The sequence below is a fragment of the Myripristis murdjan genome, chromosome 1 (genome assembly GCF_902150065.1).
Source record: "Myripristis murdjan chromosome 1, fMyrMur1.1, whole genome shotgun sequence".
Taxonomy (NCBI): Eukaryota; Metazoa; Chordata; class Actinopteri; order Holocentriformes; family Holocentridae; genus Myripristis; species Myripristis murdjan.
In genome coordinates, this window is record NC_043980.1 from 34,639,582 (window position 1) to 34,660,999 (window position 21,418).

At 42.3% G+C, this 21,418-nt stretch overlaps 2 protein-coding genes across 5 annotated transcripts; both read right to left on the reverse strand.

The window, feature by feature from the left end:
* Positions 1-16: 16 nt before the first annotated feature.
* trim25 (tripartite motif containing 25) lies at positions 17-11,605 on the reverse strand. 3 transcript variants are annotated; one of them, XM_030048855.1, is made up of 12 exons: positions 11,454-11,605; positions 10,428-11,059; positions 7,483-7,578; positions 6,979-7,212; positions 6,366-6,534; positions 6,242-6,268; positions 5,893-5,958; positions 5,680-5,778; positions 4,260-4,319; positions 3,786-3,929; positions 3,344-3,403; positions 17-3,253 (listed from the first exon to the last, which is right to left on the reverse strand). In XM_030048855.1, exons 2-12 carry the CDS (start codon positions 11,025-11,027, stop codon positions 2,721-2,723), a joined length of 2,088 nt encoding a protein of 695 aa, XP_029904715.1. In that variant the 5' UTR covers positions 11,028-11,059; positions 11,454-11,605; the 3' UTR covers positions 17-2,720. The 3 variants fall into 3 exon arrangements, with proteins under 3 accessions (XP_029904715.1, XP_029904725.1, XP_029904733.1); XM_030048865.1 differs by lacking the exon at positions 4,260-4,319; XM_030048873.1 differs by lacking the exons at positions 4,260-4,319; positions 5,893-5,958; positions 6,242-6,268.
* A 250-nt stretch (positions 11,606-11,855) lies between these two features.
* Positions 11,856-20,968, reverse strand: rasal3 (RAS protein activator like 3). Of its 2 annotated transcripts, XM_030063397.1 has the most exons (19): positions 20,853-20,968; positions 19,703-19,845; positions 19,381-19,459; positions 18,008-18,075; positions 17,787-17,872; positions 17,393-17,522; positions 17,160-17,258; positions 16,304-16,978; positions 15,962-16,106; positions 15,656-15,800; positions 15,325-15,561; positions 14,924-15,125; positions 14,729-14,820; positions 14,489-14,602; positions 13,715-13,901; positions 13,497-13,604; positions 13,189-13,379; positions 12,885-12,969; positions 11,856-12,252 (listed from the first exon to the last, which is right to left on the reverse strand). In XM_030063397.1, the coding sequence occupies exons 3-19, from the start codon at positions 19,451-19,453 to the stop codon at positions 12,142-12,144; spliced, it is 2,748 nt and encodes a 915-aa protein (XP_029919257.1). In that variant the 5' UTR covers positions 19,454-19,459; positions 19,703-19,845; positions 20,853-20,968; the 3' UTR covers positions 11,856-12,141. The 2 variants fall into 2 exon arrangements, with proteins under 2 accessions (XP_029919257.1, XP_029919248.1); XM_030063388.1 differs by lacking the exons at positions 19,381-19,459; positions 19,703-19,845; positions 20,853-20,968 and adding an exon at positions 18,821-19,042 and having other exon boundaries at positions 11,857-12,252.
* Positions 20,969-21,418: the final 450 nt, after the last annotated feature.

The following is a 21,418-nucleotide window of genomic DNA, read 5'->3' on the forward strand; positions in this document are numbered from 1 at the left end:
GTTAAAAGAACAAATGGAAAGGCAAAGAAAAGAAGCATTTATTGGTCACAATCACTCAAAAATTAGGTACAGTAACAAAGAACATCTGATGAACGTGCTACAGATGATCAAAGCTGATTTTGATTGAACTGAATGTAATGACGCAATGATCTTTTGAATTTGAAAACATTCCCATAAATATTTTCATATAAATACACATACATGTGTCTTGTTTTCATTGTCATCCAGAACCCTCCAACACACACCATATACACACACATAGACTGTTTGTTTGTGTGTTCACCACCTTCATCGTGTAACCTGAGAAGGACAAAATGCTCCTAAGACTGAAGGAATCAAATAAGAATCAAGCCACCATATATGGCATAATTGCGTTATCGCTTCATAACACATTTGTTGCACAAATACAAATTACAAACAGAACACTGGTTCCTAATGCAAAAGTTGGTTTGACTTCAAATTCACACACAACGCACATTATCCAGGGAGGAATAAACCTCTGCTGCTAAAGTTTCATGATACTGAGTAGAATTCAAAATAAGATTAGAAAACAATGTGAAGAAAAAGCAAAGTGTCAGTGCTGGATACACATAAGGACAAACAGCGGAATGATATCCAGCCACCTGGAGGAAAAGCTGCTGAGTATCACAATAAAGTGAAGCATTACATGCAAAAATATCAGTGCCGCTGATTTTTTTTACCAACAACTGTAGCCACAATCATGTAATTCAGTCTTGGTACTGAGAGCAAACAAGTACCAAAGACTTTGACACTGACCACAGCATGGGAAAGCTTTCAATAGTTTCATAACTATCGATGCCAAGCCAAAATCCTGCAACAGATAACGGCAAACCGGCTCAAACGCCGGCATACACATTGCAGGATATAACCCTATTTAGACTGATGTGCCTTCCGGTACTAGCATGTGACCTAGTTTATGAAAGGAAGGGTCCGTGCCTAAACTTGGCTGACAGGGATGCTGAATAAAAACAGTCCCTTCCATGACCAACAGGTCACTGATTCAATCACAACGGCAACCAATCATAACCAAGAGCATTATCCCCTTTTGTTTGCTGTTATTTAGAAACACAGATTTTTTCCTCCTATGACCAGCACCTTAAAGGAAGATGGGGATCTACACAGGACATGCAATGCTTGATGGGATGTTAAAGTGATGATTGTAGCATAGATGTATAATTGTATTATAATTATTTTGTGTAGAAGACGTGCAACAGAATTTAGCCTACTCTGAATGTACTGAGTAGCTCGTACAGCTGTCGCAGGACTGACCATATGCAGCTTTCCTTTCCAAGACTTTTTCATGAAGCAAGTGTCTTAACATTACTGCTTCTAGTAAGTGTGAGATATAGCTTGAATTTCTTTATGGTAAACATAAAACAGGCCTATGCTCACTGACCATACAGTTGAAGACCTGATGGACTCAAGAACCAAGTCAGGAAATGAGCTGCCGTATCTTAGGTCACTGGTGTCCTACAGCGATCCCAGATAAAAGGCATGGATAAAGTCTGTTATCACACAACAGATAACTTGCCCTTTAACATTATATCCATATAGGCTATATATCCAACCACCCTTAAGAGAAACCCACAAAGTAATGGACGAGCCACTGGAAAATTGGAATCACTATCCAACCACCCTTAAGAGAAACCCACCATTTTACTTTCATCAGCCAAAGCAGTCAAGGCTAATAGCTGTGAAGGAAGTAAGCTCAATATCCACACTCCAAAATTCTGTTAACAAGTTGTCTGTCAGATACAGACTTGATGTTCGGACACACTTCATCCTGACATACGTCAGAAAAGAAGTGCCTGATTTGAATGTGTCTATCAAGACACATTAAGAGCTGTTAGACCTGCCATGCACGATAGCTGATCTGTACAGCTGAGACCGTAAACACATTAGCACATACATGCTGTACAGTGCATGTGCAGAATGTGTTGTGTATACAGTGATGTTCAGATACAAACACCGGCATCAACTAATGAGTAAACGATACTATGGCCACAGGCTATTTTTATTCCGTTTTTTTGAGATTCAGAGTTGTAACTTTGGATATCTTATGGTGGATTTCTTAAATTGGAATCACTCTTTTGATGATTATTCATTTAAGTGGCAAGGACAAAAACCAAAAAAAAAAAAAAAAAACGCCTATTCAACTGACAACCTGGCTGTCATGTGACAGGTTATCCAGCGTGCCCTCTAATGTCATTTTTAGCTTACTAAAGCATATGAGCTGCCTGGTAAGCTAAAAGGACTGAGAAACTATAAAAGAATAACAAGTTCCTGTTGTACAACAATATTCAAAAACTTATAGCTGGGCAAATGACTCAACAGAGTTCTTAGTCACACTGTCAGTTTAACTTTCTATACTGCAGTAGAAAGTGTAATCCTCTATATAATTGAGCAATATCACCAGCAATTACAGCCAGGCAGCTCAAACTACAAGATGCATGTGGAGTTCAAATTCCGAAGAACATCTGTGGAAAATTATGTGTTATCATAATTTCCAACAACAGTTACAGCTCTCTTGAATCTTATGAAATCTTGAATCTTATGAAATCTTTACTGAATTGAATAATAATTCAGATACGATCAAAATGATACATATCCATGACTATCATTGCAGCAAAGTCATGCGAACAATGATGACAAAACTTCATAGGTGAGTATAGAGCATTTAATGTGCCCTTACACCCACCTCACGCCTGCAGCTTGCACAAAGTAATGGACGAGCCACTGGAAAAGATCCAGAAGGCTGGATACACGGTTTCAGAAAAGGGAAACACAAAAGTGTGGAAGGGATATGCCCTATCCGCCACATTATAGAACGTAGCTGTTCCCTCCTCGCAATCCAAAAGCACACCTACGCGCTTCGAATTGGGGTTCAATAGCACTGTCTCGCTGCTGGCATGCCAGGCCGACAGCTTGACATTAAACCACTCGACACACCAGGACTGGGCATTGCGGCCCAGACGGCTGGCGGGACCTTTGCGGTCGATGCTGTTGTAAGCTAAGCCTATGCCAATGAAGTTGTTGCAGCTCATTTTGACCTCCCAGTAATGGCGCCCTCTAGAGAATCCCTTGGAGGTCAGCACCTGGGAGCAGACCGAGAAACGCGAGGGGCAGTCATGGTAGTTTGTAGGCTCGTCTGACACCGAGGCTGTGGTCAAGTCCTCGCTCAGTATGATGCGTTTGTGGGCTGTCTTTGGGTCCAGGGTCAGCACGCTCCCATCTGTATGGGACAGAAGAAAGTTACCCCCGGGTAACTGAGAGCAGCTGCCTCCTTTATAATATGATATACTTGGCAGGATCATAATCTTACATTTTAGAAGATCATTTCTTTTTGCAGCAGAGGTAATGTCTGGAAGTACATCGGAAGTTTCTAGATCAGAAGAGGAAGATGAAAAACATTCACTGATTACCAAACTGCATGAAAGCAGGAGTCTGCATGTTAACTGTATTGCTATGGATTTTATGATTTTACAGTTTTTCATAAACTTTTTCACCAATGTCACACAGCCTTGATGCTTCAGGAAATTCTGCTGGTGCAGATACTCCTGTTGCCATAATTCATGATTTACTTAATTTGTCCACATGTTTAATTCTATTGAGTTGAGAGAGCTCATCAAACTCAATTTGCTCTATCACCACAACAACATTAGCACTGAGAAATATAGAATTGTTGTCTCCCTTTGCTTGATACTTTGAGAACTGACATCTATGGTTTGTTATCTGTTTATTGTTGAGATGTGGACTTTATCTACCTGGTTTGACTTTGGGTTCCCGTTCAGGAGGTTGGCCTTTGGATTTGTCTTTCTTAGTTAGATCTTGCAGGTTGTCCATCGAACGGGCTGCTTTCATACTTGGAGCATTCCCTTTTGGAGCATTGGGAGGCTTTTTGGTTTGTTCTAAAGGAAAACACATTAAAACATTAGTTTAGTAGGAGTCAAGTGAAAATTTGTAAGAAGTGTTTGATGTTTTGCAGAGGACAACTGCAAGGAAAACAATCATTTTAAGAAGAAGCAGAGTTCCAGCAAAAGGTATCCACTGATAAAGGAAGAAGGGAAAAAATATCAACTGGAAAGGTGTTAGCAAGGCAGAGACCACACCATGCTATAAGAATCTTAATAATCTTAAAAATAATAAAAATCAGAGAATCTAAGAGGCAAGTGTATTAATACAGACTGAGAAATACACAGAGGCAGTCAAAAAAAGCAACACGTTAGTGAATTTCATACTGTCAGGTCTCCGGTCATGCTGATGAGTTTGGTCACTGTTTTCACTTCTGTTGTCGTGCTCTAAGGAGAAAATGAGTGTGACAATGCCAGTTTAAATGTTACTTTTATTTAAGGAGACAGGCAAAATACACTCCTGGTTACACTGCTATTTATCTATTAGTGCTGTGCAGAGGCAGGGTCTGGAGGTTTGCAACAGTTTTTGACATTACCTATTTGCAAGAAACTTGTGGAGCTATGTTAGACAGTTATGACTATACCATGCTAAAATATATTCACATCCCTATTTGTGCAACTGTTTCTTTACAGAAAATAACACCTGTCAAACAAGGAAGGACTAACTTCAATGCCTGCTCTTTTCTGATATCTTCAGTCTTTTCTTAGTGTGATCTGAACACCCTGCTACTCCCTCATTATTAGCGTTTCTTTTGTCAGGGAGGAAGAGACATAACGCTACACTGAATCCTTGGGTTCTCACTCCTAGGTGGTAACGACAAAAATCACTCTCCATACATTCTCCTACACGCAGTGCACCATGCAGTGTTTCATTACTTGGAAAAGACACTGCAATAAACAGGCAGAAAAGTGAGCAGCGTGGTGAGACAGCGTTGCCTGGGCGCGAATCAAACCAACACTGCCACAGCACCTGGACAACTTCCAGGGTAAACACACAGCTCCATTTGTCCACTAGGCCACCACCCTGATGGTAAAGGTTAAAGCAGGCTTTGTCAACCTTGAGCACCAGCAACATTTTTAATATGACAACTGAAAAGAAAAAAATCGAAACCAAATTAAAATGACCATAAGGCAGTGTTATTTTTCTCAACTACCCATTTTATGGTATGGAATCCGAGAGGAGGCAGCTGTTAAACACTCACAAACTAGATATTAAAAAAGGTTGTCTTTTGTTTGTTTTTTGTGGTTCAAACAAGTTCAACTTCTCAGAATAATACCCTGTGACATCAACAACTTTTTTTTTTTTTTTTTTTTAAATAAGCCAGCAAATCACAAATTGCAATGTCAGACCATTTTTTTAAAGTGCTCTTTGGCAGGGCTTGTTTTTGTTTGTTTGTTTTTACTGAAGAAGTTGGTGGCAGATGACAAAACAAAGTGTATGAACATGTCAGCAGTGCCTCTTTAGTCTCCCCACTGACTAACTTTGAGTTACCCAGCAGTTGCATGGGAACAATTTGACTCCAGTTTACAACAGGAGGGAAATAGCTGATGGGGCTTTAAGACTGCAGGACAAATGATCCTTGACATATTTAATCAGTAGTGTCAAAGGACTGCACAAAAATGGGATAATTTCTGGTACATTTCTCTCTCATACAAACAGAATGGCTTAGTGATATTTTCATAATCAGAGTAAGGAAAATAACTTCATATTATATGCATGTAAGCATGATAATGAACATTTTCTTACTCTGAGGTTTCTTCTTCTGCCCTGCCTTGAGTGGTGCGCCTGGACTCTGGGACCTGATGTGTTTCGGATTGCCAGGCTGGCTAGGAGGCAATGGCATTCCTGCAAGACATTTTATAAACGTTGTATTACCTTGTGCAGAGTTATGTGTTAAATAATGTTGTCAAACTGTTATACATGCATCATAAGGCCTTGCAGTGAGACAGATGAACGTACCCAACAGGGGAACAGCTCCCCCAGGTTGAAAGACACTAAACCCTGATACAGGAACTGGTCTTTCAGCTGGTGAGAGACCAAATACTCACATTACAACAGCTTTTCAATGCACAAGCTTTCAAATGGGCAAACCCCACTACCACAAAATTTACCACCAATTTGAGTTTTTTTTTGGTTTGTTTTTTAAAGAGTGAGTCAGCAGCATTTAAGCACACATAGCATTCTGAAAATCTCAACTGTGTTACAGCATTGCAATCAAGGCGTCCTGCTAGTGTTGACTCTCTTTAAAAATGACTGATTAGGTTGCATTTCTGATCTCAAGTTTTTCTCAAACATGACACCAACTCACCAGCTGCAGCAATGCCAAAGTTAAGTGCTGGTAAGAAAAAACAGAACTCATTGGCTTCACCATGCTTTCATAACAAATCTTAAATGGTTAAATCTCCCTTTAAAAGACAAACCTGCACATTCACCTGGTTTGAGCATCTGCAGCCTGGCCTCAGTGGGTTGTTTGAGGATTTCTGTCAGATGCTCCTTCATGACAGCAGCAAAGGCCTGTATTGCTGACACTGTCTTGGAATCCATGGTAACCCGAGGGGCGTAAGGGTCGTGGATTACAACTGGGGGCAAGACAACCGAAGCCTTTGCGAAACAAGGAAGAGAAATGTTTTAGCTGAGACATTCCTCCAACTTCAAGAACTCCCTGAAGAAAGAGATCTTGTATCTCAATGGGACCTTCCTGGCTAAATAAAGGATCAATAAATAAATAAAATAAAATACATGTGATATTATCATACAAAACCAATTTATTAAAAACAGAAATACCCCATTCCTAGAAAATATTGGCACAGCTTTCTCTCAGTCTATGTCCCAGTTGTTTTAAAACTTAACGCCTGTCACTAACCTTTCTTTAAGTCATGATTTCTTATGTCCAGTTTGCAAACAAATTTTGATTCACCTGGTCAGTATGTGTTAAAAAAATAGAAGATGTTCCTCATATTTTGCACAAGTATAGTCCAAACTACCCAAAATTATTCTGTCAGTAAGACTTTTTAGATCTATGTCCACTTTAAAAGGTCATCTCACCTGTAGGAAAGACAGGGTATGGGACTGACTCAGCGTATTGTTAACATCATCTTTGGCTTGGCTCATCTTGTCAGTGTTTTCAGTGAACTTCTTGAGGAAAGTCCTGAGTTTGGTCTGTCCGCTCTCTTGCTCATGGTCCACTGCACTCAGGGCGGCGCTCTCATCACGATCCAACATTTCCCGCATCTGCTGATACTCAGCCGCCAGAGCTTTCTTCTTGCTGGCTGCCGACTCCTTGTTGAGAACCAGCAGACAATCGATAGTTAGAGCAGCAGCAGGCATACACAGAGGCAGATAATAGGCAGACAGACACATTTCCAATACATTCTCTTTGGTAACCTACACATAATGGATTGCATGGGAATAGATATTGCTCCTTTATTCTCCTTAATGAAGCTTGTTGAATTTCAGGCTGTGGACTATGTTTGGACTATCATTCCTCTCATTAACAGTTTACATGCTTGATACAGGGAATGTCACTCTGCAAAACATGGTGAGAATTACCTTTAGTTTGTCCTGCATGGTCCTCATTTGAGCTAGGACGGTCTTGGTCTTCTCAATCTTCCCATCCAGCAAACTCAGCTTGTTTCTCAGTTCAGTCTACAAACACAAATACATTATCAATTCAGTTACTCAATTCAAAGAGGTCCATTATGGTCCACTTCAGGAGCCTGTCTCACAAAGCAAAATTGGAGTGTTAGTAAGAGCACTTTGTGCTTAGCTCAGACTACTTGGTCTTGTGACAGTAGTTCACTTTCCAGCGGGTCCATCACCAGAGCAGCTGGGCCTATATTGCAGAACCTTCCTAACTTGCGGATCCTCTCTTTAGCGGTTTGTTAACAATGGTAATTAGTTTTAGGACCTGATTTAGAAAAGTAGTCATTACAAATTAACAGTTCCTGAGTCAACATGCCTATCCTAACTTAAGATAGGAAAAGTGTATTACAGAGTACCAAAATCTTAAAGACCCTATGGACTCTTACTTTCTTGATTTTATGTATTTCCAGTTGAAACAGGATGTTTGGGCGGACACTATGCAGGGAAGGATCAGTCACAAGTGCAAACCCACAGAATATCAGTTTGGGACAGAGACACAATTTTATTTGAAGGGATAGGTGGATCTTTAAATATTTATGATGGTTTTATTGGTGGACATTTTAATTTACAGTCCCTAGTGCAGGATGATGTCACTATTAAAGATACTCTGTCTTACAGGAAGTGGAAGTGATTTCATTTAATGGTGACTTTAAATAAACCCTCCTAACTTCAGGATGACTGTTAAGCGGACCTCCATTTGTTCACATGGCTTCTCTTTTATCGAGTTTACAGAACCAACAAAATGTCAACAGGCAGAACTTATTCACCAAGAGGCTTTTGATGACAAAGCGCTCAACAGTAGATTAGCAATAAGGAGTAGATACACTATATTACCAAAAGTATTCGCTCACCCATTCAAATGATCAGAATCAGGTGTCCTAATCACTTGGCCTGGCCACAGGTGTATAAAATCAAGCACTCAGGCATGCAGACTGTGAAACAAGACATTTGTGAAAGAATGGGCCGCTCTCAGGAGCTCAGTGAATTCCAGCGTGGAACTGTCATAGGATGCCACCTGTGCAACAAATCCAGTCGTGAAATTTCCTCGCTCCTAAATATTCCACAGTCAACTGTCAGCCCTATTATAACAAAATGGAAGCGTTTGGGAACAACAGCAACTCAGCCACGAAGTGGTAGGCCACGTAAAGTGACGGAGAGGGGTCAGCGGATGCTGAAGCGCATAGTGCAAAGAGGTCGCCGACTTTCTGCACAGTCAATTGCTACAGAGCTACAAACTTCATGTGACCTTCAGATTAGCCCAAGTACAGTACGCAGAGAGCTTCATGGAATGGGTTTCCATGGCCGAGCAGCTGCAGCCAAGCCACACATCACCAAGTGCAATGCAAAGCATCGGATGCAATGGTGTAAAGCACGCCGCCACTGGCCTCTAGAGCAGTGGAGACGTGTTCTCTGGAGTGATGAATCACGCTTTTCCATCTGGCAATCTGATGGACGAGTCTGGGTTTGGAGGTTGCAAGGAGAACGGTACATTTCAGACTGCACTGTGCCGACTGTGAAATTTGGTGGAGGAGGAATTATGGTGTGGGGTTGTTTTTCAGGAGCTGGGCTTGGCCCCTTAGTTCCAGTGAAAGGAACTTTGAATACTTCAGGATACCAAAACATTTTGGACAATTCCATGCTCCCAACCTGGGAACAGTTTGGAGCGGGCCCCTTCCTCTTCCAACATGACTGTGCACCAGTGCACAAAGCAAGGTCCATAAAGACATGGATGACAGAGTCTGGTGTGGATGAACTTGACTGGCCTGCACAGAGTCCTGACCTGAACCCGATAGAACACCTTTGGGATGAATTAGAGCGGAGACTGAGAGCCAGGCCTTCTCGACCAACATCAGTGTGTGACCTCACCAATGCGCTTTTGGAAGAATGGTCAAAAATTCCTATAAACACTCTCCTCAACCTTGTGGACAGTCTTCCCAGAAGAGTTGAAGCTGTAATAGCTGCAAAAGGTGGACCGACATCATATGGAACTCTATGGGTTAGGAATGGGATGGCACTTCAGTTCATAGTATGAGTAAAGGCAGGTGAGCGAATACTTTTGGTAATATAGTGTACATCACTAAACATGAGTTTTGTGATATGATATCTCCACTAAACCAATCACAATGAGTCTCAAGTGCAGTAGGATAATCCAGGGCCTGGACAGGCTCTGCCAGCTGGCTGAATTTATTAGTTCCTCCCACTTTACCAGGTAAACGAAAGCAAGGCCTGTGTGAATGCACTGGAAGGAGAGGAGTGTGGTTACACCTGATAAACCTGAGCAGACAAGTGAGATTTATTTTGACTGACATTGTGACTTGCTAAATAAATAACACATCACTCTCTGAGATTAAAGGGTGGCTCTCTTTCACAAATGTTCCTCTCTAGTCTTCATGCATTTACAGTCTCTGCTGAGACTGTCCCTAAGTCACTTACTTCTATTTTTAGTGCTTCTTTCATACTAAGTTCTATAAGTTCTGTGGTTATAGGCCTATTTATTAATTCCCTCCACTGAATCCTATACTTTTGGCCTACAATGACCTCATTTCCCCTGGGCATGTGGAATCAATCGTGAATGCACTGAAGTATGGATGAGGTATCTGATTTGACTGTTTTATTTATTACTTTATTTAAACAAACCTCGCCTATTTGGTGTGGCATACTCAACGCTGGGTTAGTTAACAGCTTAGCTTATTCAAATGTAATAATTAACGATGATCATCACCATCATCATCATCATCATCATCTAATTGATTTATTGCTTTTTGAGGCTAGCAGAGACAGCCTGCTGTGCTTTTAGCTCTTGTTTCATGAGACACCAAGCTCCACGTTAATGCTAAAGCGCACGCACAAACCTCTTTAAAGGCTTTTTGCTCGTCGGGGGTCTTGAAGGAGCAACCTTTGTGGACTTGCTGGAGGCAGAAGCTGCAGATAACACGCTCGTGCTGGACGCAGAAGAAGTCCATCAGCTTGTGGTGGTCGGGGCACATCCGCTCCGACAGGTCGCCGAGCGGCTCCGTCAGCTGGTGGAGACGGAAATTTGGGTTTTCCCGGTGAGGCATCAGGTGCTCCTCGCAGTAGGACGCCAGGCAGGTGAGGCAGGTCTTGGACGCCTCGGCTTTCATGCACATATCACAGATAACAGCGGCTTCTTTTTCGACTTGGACTTCCTCTTGGTACAGGTCGAGCGGTTCATTCCTGCTGGACCTGAGCTTGAAGGTCTCCACCACGGCGCTGAGGACCGTGTTCTTCTTCAGCTCGGGTTTGGTGGCGAAGTGGGTCCGGCACTGGGGGCAGCAGAAACTGTCTGTCCAGGTGGCGAAGAGGCAGTTCTGGCAGAAGTTGTGTCCACAGGGGGTCGTCACCGGGGTTTCAAACGGGCACAGGCAGATGCTGCAGGTCAACTCTTCCTCCAGGGTGAGGAGAGACAGCTCGTCCATATCCGACGCGGCCATGCTGAGAGCGGCAGGGACTCACTGACCAGACGCTGCGAGACGAGAAACGAAACTTAACTCACAGGCAAGTTCGGGAAAACGAAACTAGACCGAGCAAGCGCCTCGCCTTGTTTAAAACAACATTTCTTTTGTAATTGTAAACTGTTACCTCTTTAGCTTGTCGTTTATTACCAATTTCCCGTCTGCCAAACAGACTAGTAAGCAAAATCCCGTATGAAAAGCATCCATAACCGCTTCTTTTTGGACAAGTTTTGAAAACAGCTTGTCACGGGCTAGGTAGCTTAACGCGACAATGTAATTGCCACACGAAAGCGCATACTTCTTAACATATAACTTTGTTAGTGCAATTTAAATGAAAATTGAAGTTGAATGTAGCCTACATTTGAAAAAATAAATAAATAAATGATATTTCGGACAGTGGCCTACCTTTTGTCTTCGTTTGAAAGTAGACAGTTCAACTCGACGACACACCGACGAGACTGGTATGATGTGTCAAATATTTAATTTACTGCAGCTGTGTGCCTGTGAAAAGAGCTACAGGCAAGGAAACAGCTCGTCTAGTGCAGCCACACCTGACTACTGACAACTCTCTCTCTCTCTCTCTCTCTCTCTCTCTCTCTCTCTCTCACTCACTCACTCACTCACTCACTCACTCACTCACACACACACACACTCTCTCTCTCTCTCTCTCTCTCTCTCTCTCTCTCTCTCTCTCTCTCTCTCTCTCTCTCTCTGCACACGTCTCCCAATTTAATGACAACTTCCCTTACAGGAGAGCGGTAGGGCTACTCCTCGCACAGTTGATGAAAAACTGCAGAGCACAGAGAAAACACAGTCGATGTCATGAGTTCTTTTTATTCTTCAGAAAGGTTCATAGGTTAAATGTGACTGTAATTAAAATACACGCAGAACCACAGAAAAATCGCACACCGTTATATGGTTTCTGTTCACCTCACTCACACCAGTCAGGCAATGTCCATGAAATAAACTCACATCTCCTTTAGGAAGTCATAATAGTGATCTTACGCCAAGGTTTGTATATGAACACTGCATGTCATTCTTAAACTAAACTGCTGGGATGATACTACAACTCCACAGGCTCTTGTGTTTGAATTCAGTTGCTGTTGATTTGCGGCTTCCCAGGATGCTGTGTGCTGTTTTGGCTGCTGCTGTAGGCCTCACTGAGCTGGTTGAGGTTCTTTATCATGTCTGCAAACTGCTCCTCCTGAAAACAGATGATGAACAACATCATGTATGTTATAGAATATTGATTTTTGAAAAAATCGTGCCACTAGGCTAATGCACAGCTGACATAGCTTTTTGAGGTACAATTTTGGACTTCAAGATTCATTAAGTATGTTATGTGACACATTTGCTGCATGCAATAGTGAGTTATTTTTATTCATTTATTTAATTTTGCTTTTTTTCTGGGATGGGATTTTTCTGTTTTTGCAAACTGAACTCTGAGCTACAGCATTGTCAGTGGCTAAAATGAATATTGGATTTTTGGATCCTGTTTGTAGTTCTGTGCGGCTACACAATACTCAAGCAATTTAATAGCCACATTATGCTTCTTTAATGTGGAGCTGGAAAATTACAGCTTTGGTTACTTTAATATCATTGGAGAGGGCATAGATCTGCAACAGGAGCCAAACTGTCGTGTTTGGTGGTCCAACCAAGTTTTTCAATTTGGGGTGAAATTTTCCTTTATAAAGGATTTAACAAAAACAATAATTAATCATGTTCCAAGAGAGTGTCACTTTTCATTTTGTGGATATGTCATTTTTTTTTTTTTTTTTTAAATAAAACCAGTGACTTCTTTGTTTGATTTGGTAGACATCTCTTTCTCTCTCTTACCAATGTGTTCATTCGCTCAGCTGCTGCAATGGCAACGCTCAGCTTTCTCTCATCCTCCTCTCTCTCCTCTTCAATCACACCCAACCTATGAGAAACACACACAGAAGAGATGCATATATTATACCAGTTTAACTCAGTGGAAAAATTATGGAATATCACAAGTTGTGTGATACACAGTTTAAGACACATGTGCATTAAAGGCACAAAGTACATGCAGAAATGAGAGGTTGCATATTTATTTTCCTTGGCAGCAGGATGAGGCCCTTTATTACTTCCCCATGTATCATTGGTTCCACAGTTTTACCTGAAGGTGGCACTGGCGAGCTGTTCTTCCCGCACAGCCAGCAGGTTCCTCAGTTCAATGACTTCTGCCTGCAGCATTGCATTCTGGTCTTGGCTCTGGTTGATGAAGTCCTCCAGCCGCTTCGCCATCTCCAGTTCTCGCTCCGTCACCTGCTCGACCCCCAGGCGAAGCTCCGACAGCTCTTGAGCATGCTGGTGTGTGAATTCCAAAATGAGATTGTAAGGGTGTTTAATTCGGTAATTAAAGCATTCACTCCAAAGAGCATTACACCACCTTTGTCAGTATAGCTGCAAGAAAATATGGCTTACCTTGTCCAGCAAGTTAAGCTGTTCATCCTCTGTCTTCATCTCGTTTGGCTCCCCGCTGTGTATGATCCATGGAACTGGTGCAGAAGGATGTTTGACGCTCTTGTCACTCTGAAACAAGATTGAAATTGGTCTTTATGAATCCATTCATTTAACTTCTCATGCAGCTTGCAGCAGCCAGGATGGCAATGCTCGGCCAACCCTTTCGTTTTTGGACTCACAGGCTGTGGTAGTGAGATGTTGAGTTGGTTGGTCTCCATCTCTTGTTCATGGTCGTCTGATTGCAGATTCTCAGTGCTGGTCTGTCTCTTCAGAGTGTGCTTGATGTGGCCGGGCCGCCTGTGTGGAGCACTCTGAGTTCTGGTGACTGGCTTCCTCTCCCTCATGCTCCTCCTGGTCCTACCATCCCTTTCAAACGAATGCAAAGGATAATTGAATAATAAATTTATTGTTTATTTAAGTGTCATGCATCAAATCATGGTCAATTCTAATGCTTCAGCATGTATGCACATATGCATAAATACACACACACACACACACACACACATCCAAAGATCTCCCAACCATGAAAAAGGTGTTCAGGCTGCTTTTGCCTAATGGAGCTAGCAGCCCTCAAAGAATTTGATTAATATAGGTCTGTGGTGATGTGGTTAAAATTAATATCGTGATTACATATATGAAATATAACAATGATATATATCATAATATAATACAGATATAATGTTTTTTCATTTTAGTGGGAGTTTGCGTCATGGTTTTAATTTTAACTGGGATCTGCACTAAACCATAATGTGTTTTTTTTTTTTTTTTTTTTTTTTTTTTTTTTTTTTTTTTCTCAATTTGGATATTGAACTTACCCATATTGCAATTATGATATTATGTTGATCATTTGCAACCCTAGTTTCAGTGGAACGTTTCCTTTAATGGGTGACTTCAGTGTAAAAATACCAGTCTTTTCAGCCTTCAAATACACACAAATGTATCAGCTATCATACCCATCTCGTAGGCCTTTTGAGTCCACAGGAAGCTGCTGGAGTGATGACTGGAGAGGACTGTACTTTCCCAAGTCTCTTGGAGGGACATATATTGGCTTGCTTTGTCCCATTTGGCTGCAGAAAAAGAGGTTTCTTTAGTCACTTGTAATACTAAAAAGTTTGATGATCAAGAAAAACAATTTATATCATTGAGGAGAACATATCAGCTGGCAAATCACACAAGAAATGCCTTCAAGCTACCTGCTAACTGTGATCCGTGTGGCTTCGGGACCCAGTGACTCTGTTATCTGGTTCAGAATGAAAGGCAGAGGATGCAGCTTGTCCACCGTGTCCTAAGCAAGAGACAGGCTGCACGTGAGAGCAGGTGGTTTACCAACCTGTTGACTCCTAACCAAACTGGTCATTTCATGTTTTGTTTTTTTTTTTCACTCATACCTGATCCTTCTGGCAAATGATGTCTACCAACAGGCCATGCAGCACAGCCAAGCGCAGAGGCAGGTCTACATAACCATCAAAGGAGGTCATGGGCACCTCAGGGTCTGGGTTGGACACTGATTGCAGAAAGCTCCTCATTCCATCCCAGTGCTGCTGCAAGAAGTCGTTCATAAAGAGCATGTACTCCTCTTTATCTCCAAACCTGAAATGGAAAAAGATTTCATTTTTTAAAGCACTTCAGGTAAACTGCACAGACGTTTAATTTCTGTAATACACAGAATGTATTTTTTCTAGGTGGTCATTTATGCAGATCCTGTCAGATGTTTTGTTCATGTAAAAATTCACACATTCAAATGGATCACTGCTTGGTTAATTTGCTACACAGATACAAAGCCTCTCACAGGGTGAAGTTGGCCAGATTCTGGATGACTTTGGCAGTCAGGGTAAGGGTACGCAGGGTGGTTGGCTCCGGGTAAGGCTGTATCAAACCAAACAGAGATGGGCTGAGGATAGCAGGACATAAAAAGCGAAGGAAGAGGGAAGCGGAGATGAGACGATGGCCAATCTCCGGCCTGCCCTGGTCTTCACACAGCTCCACCCAGCTGGAGAAGATCCTGTTTAACTCTTCCGGGAAGGATCTGAAGGCAGGAGAGATTTCAAACAACAGCTCAATAGTTTGCTCTTTTGTATAATATATAATTGTCTTTAATATGAGGAGTTCTCTTATCTCACCCATGCATCTCAATAATCTTCTGCACCACTTCCTCACAACTTTCCCTCAGGTTCTTCTGGTTGTTTGACAGCTCAGAAGGAGAGCATTTACGAGGGTCAACTTCACAGCTCTCCACTGAGGCATACAGACGGGTGATGAAGTCTCCTGCAGTTTGCAAGAAAACACTAGGTTATAAAAACTAAGGACCAGCCAACGTCCCCCCAAAAAACAGACGAACTAGAGTTACTGGAGTAAGTAAAAGTATATTAGTTGCAAGGAGAAGAAAATGTGTACATAAAACCACATTAGACAGTTGGCTTCCTTACCAATTGTGTCAATTAGGTACTTCTGGCCAACCAACTTCATGTACTCATCTATGGCTTTGGTGGCCACTGTGTTCTCTCTGAAGATCAGAGCCTCCTTCTCTCCAAGACGGTCTACTTCTGCGTTGCCCAAAGCAACGAGGAACTCCTGAGGCATGAACAAACATTAAGAAATTATGCTTGGTTATTACTTTTTGTTGTGAGTGTTGCTACATTGCATTTGGTGTTTGAATGATCAATAATACAGTACTGCTTATCATAACATATGTGTGACAGGTATTTTAAGATTGATCATCAAGTAACTAGGTCAGTAATATGAAGGGTTCAATGAGCCTCATTATTCACCTTGGCTTTGCCGATACTCTGCAGCACATGAACCAGTGCTCCTGCCAGCTCTTCCTTCTCCTTCACATTCAGAAGTGGCTCCAGGTTCAGGCACATTTCCACATAATCCACCGTCACAAACTCTGCAAACTCTTTGTATTTCTCCATAGGCAGCACCTGCAGATTCTGGAAACGGGCCTTGATGCGGAGTGAAGCCTGAGGCCCCAGCAGTTCCTTGTTTCCCCCTGTGCTTGAGGCCTTGTATGGAATAATGGGATGCCACTTCTCCTGATAGGTCCTTCCACGGATCTCAGCCAAAGGTATGGCCACACTGCCCAGGGGGTGCAGGCTGGACTCATCCCGGGAGTGGCGTTTTTTCTTGGGGTCCTCATCTCGGAAAAGGTGCAGGGTGATTTGAGAGACAGAGGGCAGGTTGTCTAGCTCAAAGAATTCACCCCAGAATAACTGGCAACCTCCGGTCATACCACCACTGCCCCCCAGGCCTCCTGAGGCCCCGGTAGAGCTGTCCCCTGCCAGGCTAGAGCGGTGGGAAGACTTGCCAACGGCTCGGCTGCTGGTGCGGGCGAACAGGGTCCCGTCCAGGTGTACTTCACAATAATAACGCCGTTTGGGTGGCAGATCCTTGGCTTCATTCACCCACAGACTGAGACAGTTTTCTGTGCGTTCAATGTTATCCTATGAATAGGGACACATTAAGACATCATAGTGTAAATTGAAGAAGCAAGCATCAATTCACTGTTTGTGTGTTAAGCCTCTCAGTTCCAAACGTTGGCTTTTCAGTCTGTTAACGTACATGGTTCCTTACGTACTAGATGGTAGATTGTATTAGATGCTTTTCATGCACAACGCCGCTCACCTTATTGGGCTGTGCAGCCCGCCTCAGGTCTTCAATCCAGCGATCACGCTCAGCGGCTGAAGTGCAGCCAAAGCAGTGGTTATTCTCAGAGTTTATCACCTAGGGAAGTAAATGGAAAACAAAGGGACTGCTGTAATAAACTTTGCCTTTGCAGTAGTGGAGGTTGCCAAAATCATGTTCCATAACCGAACATGAGTTTTACACCAGAATCGACAGTCGAAGGTCAAGTGTACCTCAAAGCAATATTTCTCGCCCAGAATAGAGCTGTGGACTGGCCTAATAACAGTGCTGGTGTCTGCACTCAGATCTAGACTTCCCACTGCACTGACTGGAATGGACACAGACTCCCGGGAACTGTAATGCCTGGAAAAAAGACAGAGGAGGAAGAAGATGTGGGCAAGTGAAAACTGAACTGATGAAGATAAAGGTGGTGTAATATCATGATTCATCATCATGATTCACAACTTAAAGAGTAGCTAGACACCAAACTCAAACCTCTGCGTCCAGACTTCTAATGGTGAAAAGCAGGGTGCCTGGTTTTTGGGCGAAGGTAATGTCACCACTCACTGGTTTAGTTACTCTTTAAGAAGTTAAAAAAAATATATGTGCCTTAACAGAGAACTGTACCTGCTTCCTTTGTTTAGCCCAATGCGGTTCAACTGGGTGGTGCTGCTCCTCTTCGACTTGCCCTCGAGACGGCGCTTTATCAGAGCCTGAGGGTGAAGATGGAACAGAGAGGGGAAGACTAGTGTCTTGAAGTGAAGCTTAGTGTAATTAAGTGCCGTATCATTGGGAAATGCAGGGCTAGCATGACAAAGTTTCTGATGTCCGGAGTGTTTAATACTCACTCTTACGCCACCATCTTGGTTTTTTAGTCGAGACCCACCGGCCGGGCCCATGTGGTCGGGGCTACATTCTAAGTATCAGAGGGAAAAGAACACTTTTTCAGTTTTTATATATGTCTCCCCTAATAGCCCATGCCATTGATCCACCCTATTATTGTTATTAATAGTATTCTTATTATTATTGTTATCAGCATTTTCTTCAGTGTAAATCTCCTCAGCTGAGACCTCTTTCCGCATTTTTTTTATGCAGTGGCATTCTTGTTACTTCACTCTCAGAATGTTCCAGGGTAAACCCCAAAACCAATACTTCTTTCTCCATTTCCAGTGAAAAACCCCAGACCAACCCCCTCCAAAAGACTAGACAAAGCTATAGTATTAATAACACAGTCCATCCACCTATGTTTATCGATAAATGTTATCCCTCCCTATTAGTTTACTGAGACCAGCAGTGGAATATAATGAGTCATCAGTCGATCTTGAATATCCTTGTCATTGAGATCACAGAATGTGGTTTTTATCTGGTACTGCTGCCTTCCGAGTAAGCTTTACGAAATGCAGATACTTCACTTGAAAACACTGATGTTCTAATCTAGAGTATTAAAAACACAAACACACATATTATCGATGATTTATTCTGATTTCAGTTATCAGAATATCATTCTGTTATCCTATCATTTGTAAGGTATAGGTAGAAGTAAATATATAAGTAAATATGTATTTAGAGTCAAAATATAAAGTAGAGTCAGATAGAGTCAAATATTTAGACAGAGTAATTTACATTATGATATGCCCAGATTGTCGCCCCCCTTTGCTTACCCAAAGCCCCACCACATACAATCCAGCGTCTAAATCCCATCATTTAGTCCAGAGGTGTTTGGAAATCTGCTTATTTAGATCTCATGCAGCTGTAGAGCAGTCCCTTTATCATTGTCTTCCTCTCTTTATGAAATGGATGCTGGTGTTTCAGTTGCAGTCAACTGAAACCAATATAGCACCAGTCCCAACCTCAGTGCAGCCTGAGAGCTTGTCGAGCAATACGCCGGAGCCAAACGGTGAGTGAGACAGATACCAAGTCTAACTTCTCTCTCACCCCGAACAATTGGTTGAGTGGAACACCCAGGCGCGATGCTATCTCACTCAAAAACATAGAGGAAGCAATTTGACAGTCATTCTGCACGCAGCTATTTCCTCTGTGCCTGACTTCAGAATCATGCTTACTGCTGACGTCCTGTCAGTAGATGTGATGTTGCTCACACTCGCCCTAATGTCTGTTTTTATTTATTTATTTATTTATTTATTTTTAAATAGGGTTTAAAATTTGAAATGAATTAAATTATCATTTTGCTTAACTCAGGTAGGTGTGTAAAGATACTGACCTGTGTCGAGATCCGCAAGGTTCTGCATGCTGAGGTTGGACAGGCAGCTGCTGACACGGTTGCGGGTCCACATAACGGGCTGAGAGAAATACAGACACACACATTTCATTACTCCGCCAAAACACAATCATAACTCGCAACACTTTAAACAGTGCTTTCCGCTTTTTGATGACTTTAGACTTTAATGATAGTGTGGACTGGGTGGGTATAATTTTACTGGTAAATGTAGTTTTTGCTTTTGCTGTGTAATAACAAGATTTATGATGATGATGATGTTGGTGGTGATGGGGAGGAGGTGAGTGAAAGAACTTTGTGTTGATACCTCTTCCTCTGGGGAGATGAGGATTTGTCCATCTTCAAGCACACAATTACTAATGTCCCACAAGGGGACTTCCTGGGGTGGGACCCATTGTAACCTGGGTAGCTTAGTGGGTAGAACTGATACAGGCTCATCCTCACCCACTTCTACAAGGGAAACACACACACACACACACAAACACACATACATAATAAACTCATTATATTGTTACATATTAAACTAATGTATACTGTTCTTCAAAAAGAAAATGTATTTATTTCTGACTTTACGGAACAGCCCCTATTATGACGTAAATTGTGTGTCTTGCAGGGACACAATTACAGGCACATGCCAACCAACGTTTGTTTTTCATTTTTGGTAATTATAGCATGATGGCACTTATCTCATGCAGCACTTGGCCACTCCCATTTCTCGAGCTACCGGAGTTCTTGCTCTGATACTATCTTCCTCTTTTCCCCCCATGACACACCAGCACAAAGTACGCACATCCTGTGGCGTTACTGTAGTTTTTTTCTTGATCTACACTTCTATCGACATTTTGTATCAGGCTGTATTTTATACATGACAAGCATTATATGATATGGCATTGTGCTTTATGCTTACAGTTTTTTTTTTCCTTTTATCTAAGATTGTATGCTTCTATTTTATTTGTTTGTTTGTTTGTTTGCAGAAGTGTCCAGTATAGCATTACATTTTTAAAAATACTGTAATATGTTGCTGTAATTTACTGCTAAAAAATGAATCATAACCCATGCCCATGGTGTGACTTAATGGTCCCTTACAAAATAAATAAATAAATAAATAAAAATAATAAATAAAAAATACCATGAACCACATGGGGTCACCATTTTGCTGGCTGGGAAAAAACGTGTTGCATGCATTTCAAAAATGGGCACATGCATTATTACTCTGCTTTGGTCAAGCATAACATGTTGGGGTGTATTGTCCCCGATTAGAGAGAGTCTACTTAAGTCAGTTATGACAATGTGGCATGGCAAATTTCTGAAAGCGCCTCACATTATAGCCCAAAACTGCAAATGCAAATCCAAATGCAACTAGCGATGGAGAACTCATCTTAAGAGACTAGACAATCAGTGGCAAAAAGTGTAATACAGGGCATGAATTCACATAAATAAACTTTGTGATGCCTCACCTTGTAGCAGTATTGGGGTGCTGTTCCGACTCTGCAGCTTGGGCCTTTTCAGCTTCTGGGAAACTGTCTTCAGGTACTTTCTGAAGAGTGCCCTCCACCACCTCTTTGTGCAGAGTCTGGGGTGGAGGTCCCTGAGGCCTCAGCGGGGCCAGAGGGTGCAGCTGCCTGGGCTGGCGTGGCTGAGCTGGAGGAAGGGGACAGGGCTGAAAACAGCGACCCAGGAGGCTCAGACAAGGCTCTTCTGAACGGGTTCTTTCGAGTTCCGCTGCCCTTGTCTGACTTTGGTGCTTCTCCGCCTTTCCCTGTGGATGAAGACTTGTCTCCTGGGTCTTCGCTCAGGGCCTTGCGCCAGTTTTGCATCTTGCTCCATTTGGTGCTGGAATGCTTCTGAGCCTTATCCATTGTGGATGTTGCTGAAGCTGTTCCCCCTTCTCCTTCTGGTTCTCCTTCTCCTTTCACCTCATCGAGTTTTCCCTTGGACCCAGTGTGCCACTTGTATGTGTTGAGGGCATCCGTGTTCTCAGATGGTTGGCCCTGAGGCTGCTCCACTGGAGATTCCTTTTCCT

What these genes read in the sequence shown, in the direction of transcription:
- trim25 (XM_030048855.1), bottom strand. Translation starts at nt 11,027, where the DNA reads ATGGCCGCGTCGGATATGGACGAGCTGTCTCTCCTCACCCTGGAGGAA. An exon ending in ATACCCTGTCTTTCCTACAG is followed by an intron (nt 6,535 to 6,978) that starts GTGAGATGACCT and finishes TGTTTCGCAAAG; the next exon opens with GCTTCGGTTGTCTTGCCCCC. An exon ending in GCATGACCGGAGACCTGACA is followed by an intron (nt 3,930 to 4,259) that starts GTATGAAATTCA and finishes GTTTTCCTTTAG; the next exon opens with AACAAACCAAAAAGCCTCCC.
- rasal3 (XM_030063397.1), bottom strand. Translation starts at nt 19,453, where the DNA reads ATGTGGACCCGCAACCGTGTCAGCAGCTGCCTGTCCAACCTCAGCATG. An exon ending in TCATTTGCCAGAAGGATCAG is followed by an intron (nt 14,821 to 14,923) that starts GTATGAGTGAAA and finishes TCTCTTGCTTAG; the next exon opens with GACACGGTGGACAAGCTGCA. An exon ending in CTGAGCGAATGAACACATTG is followed by an intron (nt 12,253 to 12,884) that starts GTAAGAGAGAGA and finishes ATCTGTTTTCAG; the next exon opens with GAGGAGCAGTTTGCAGACAT.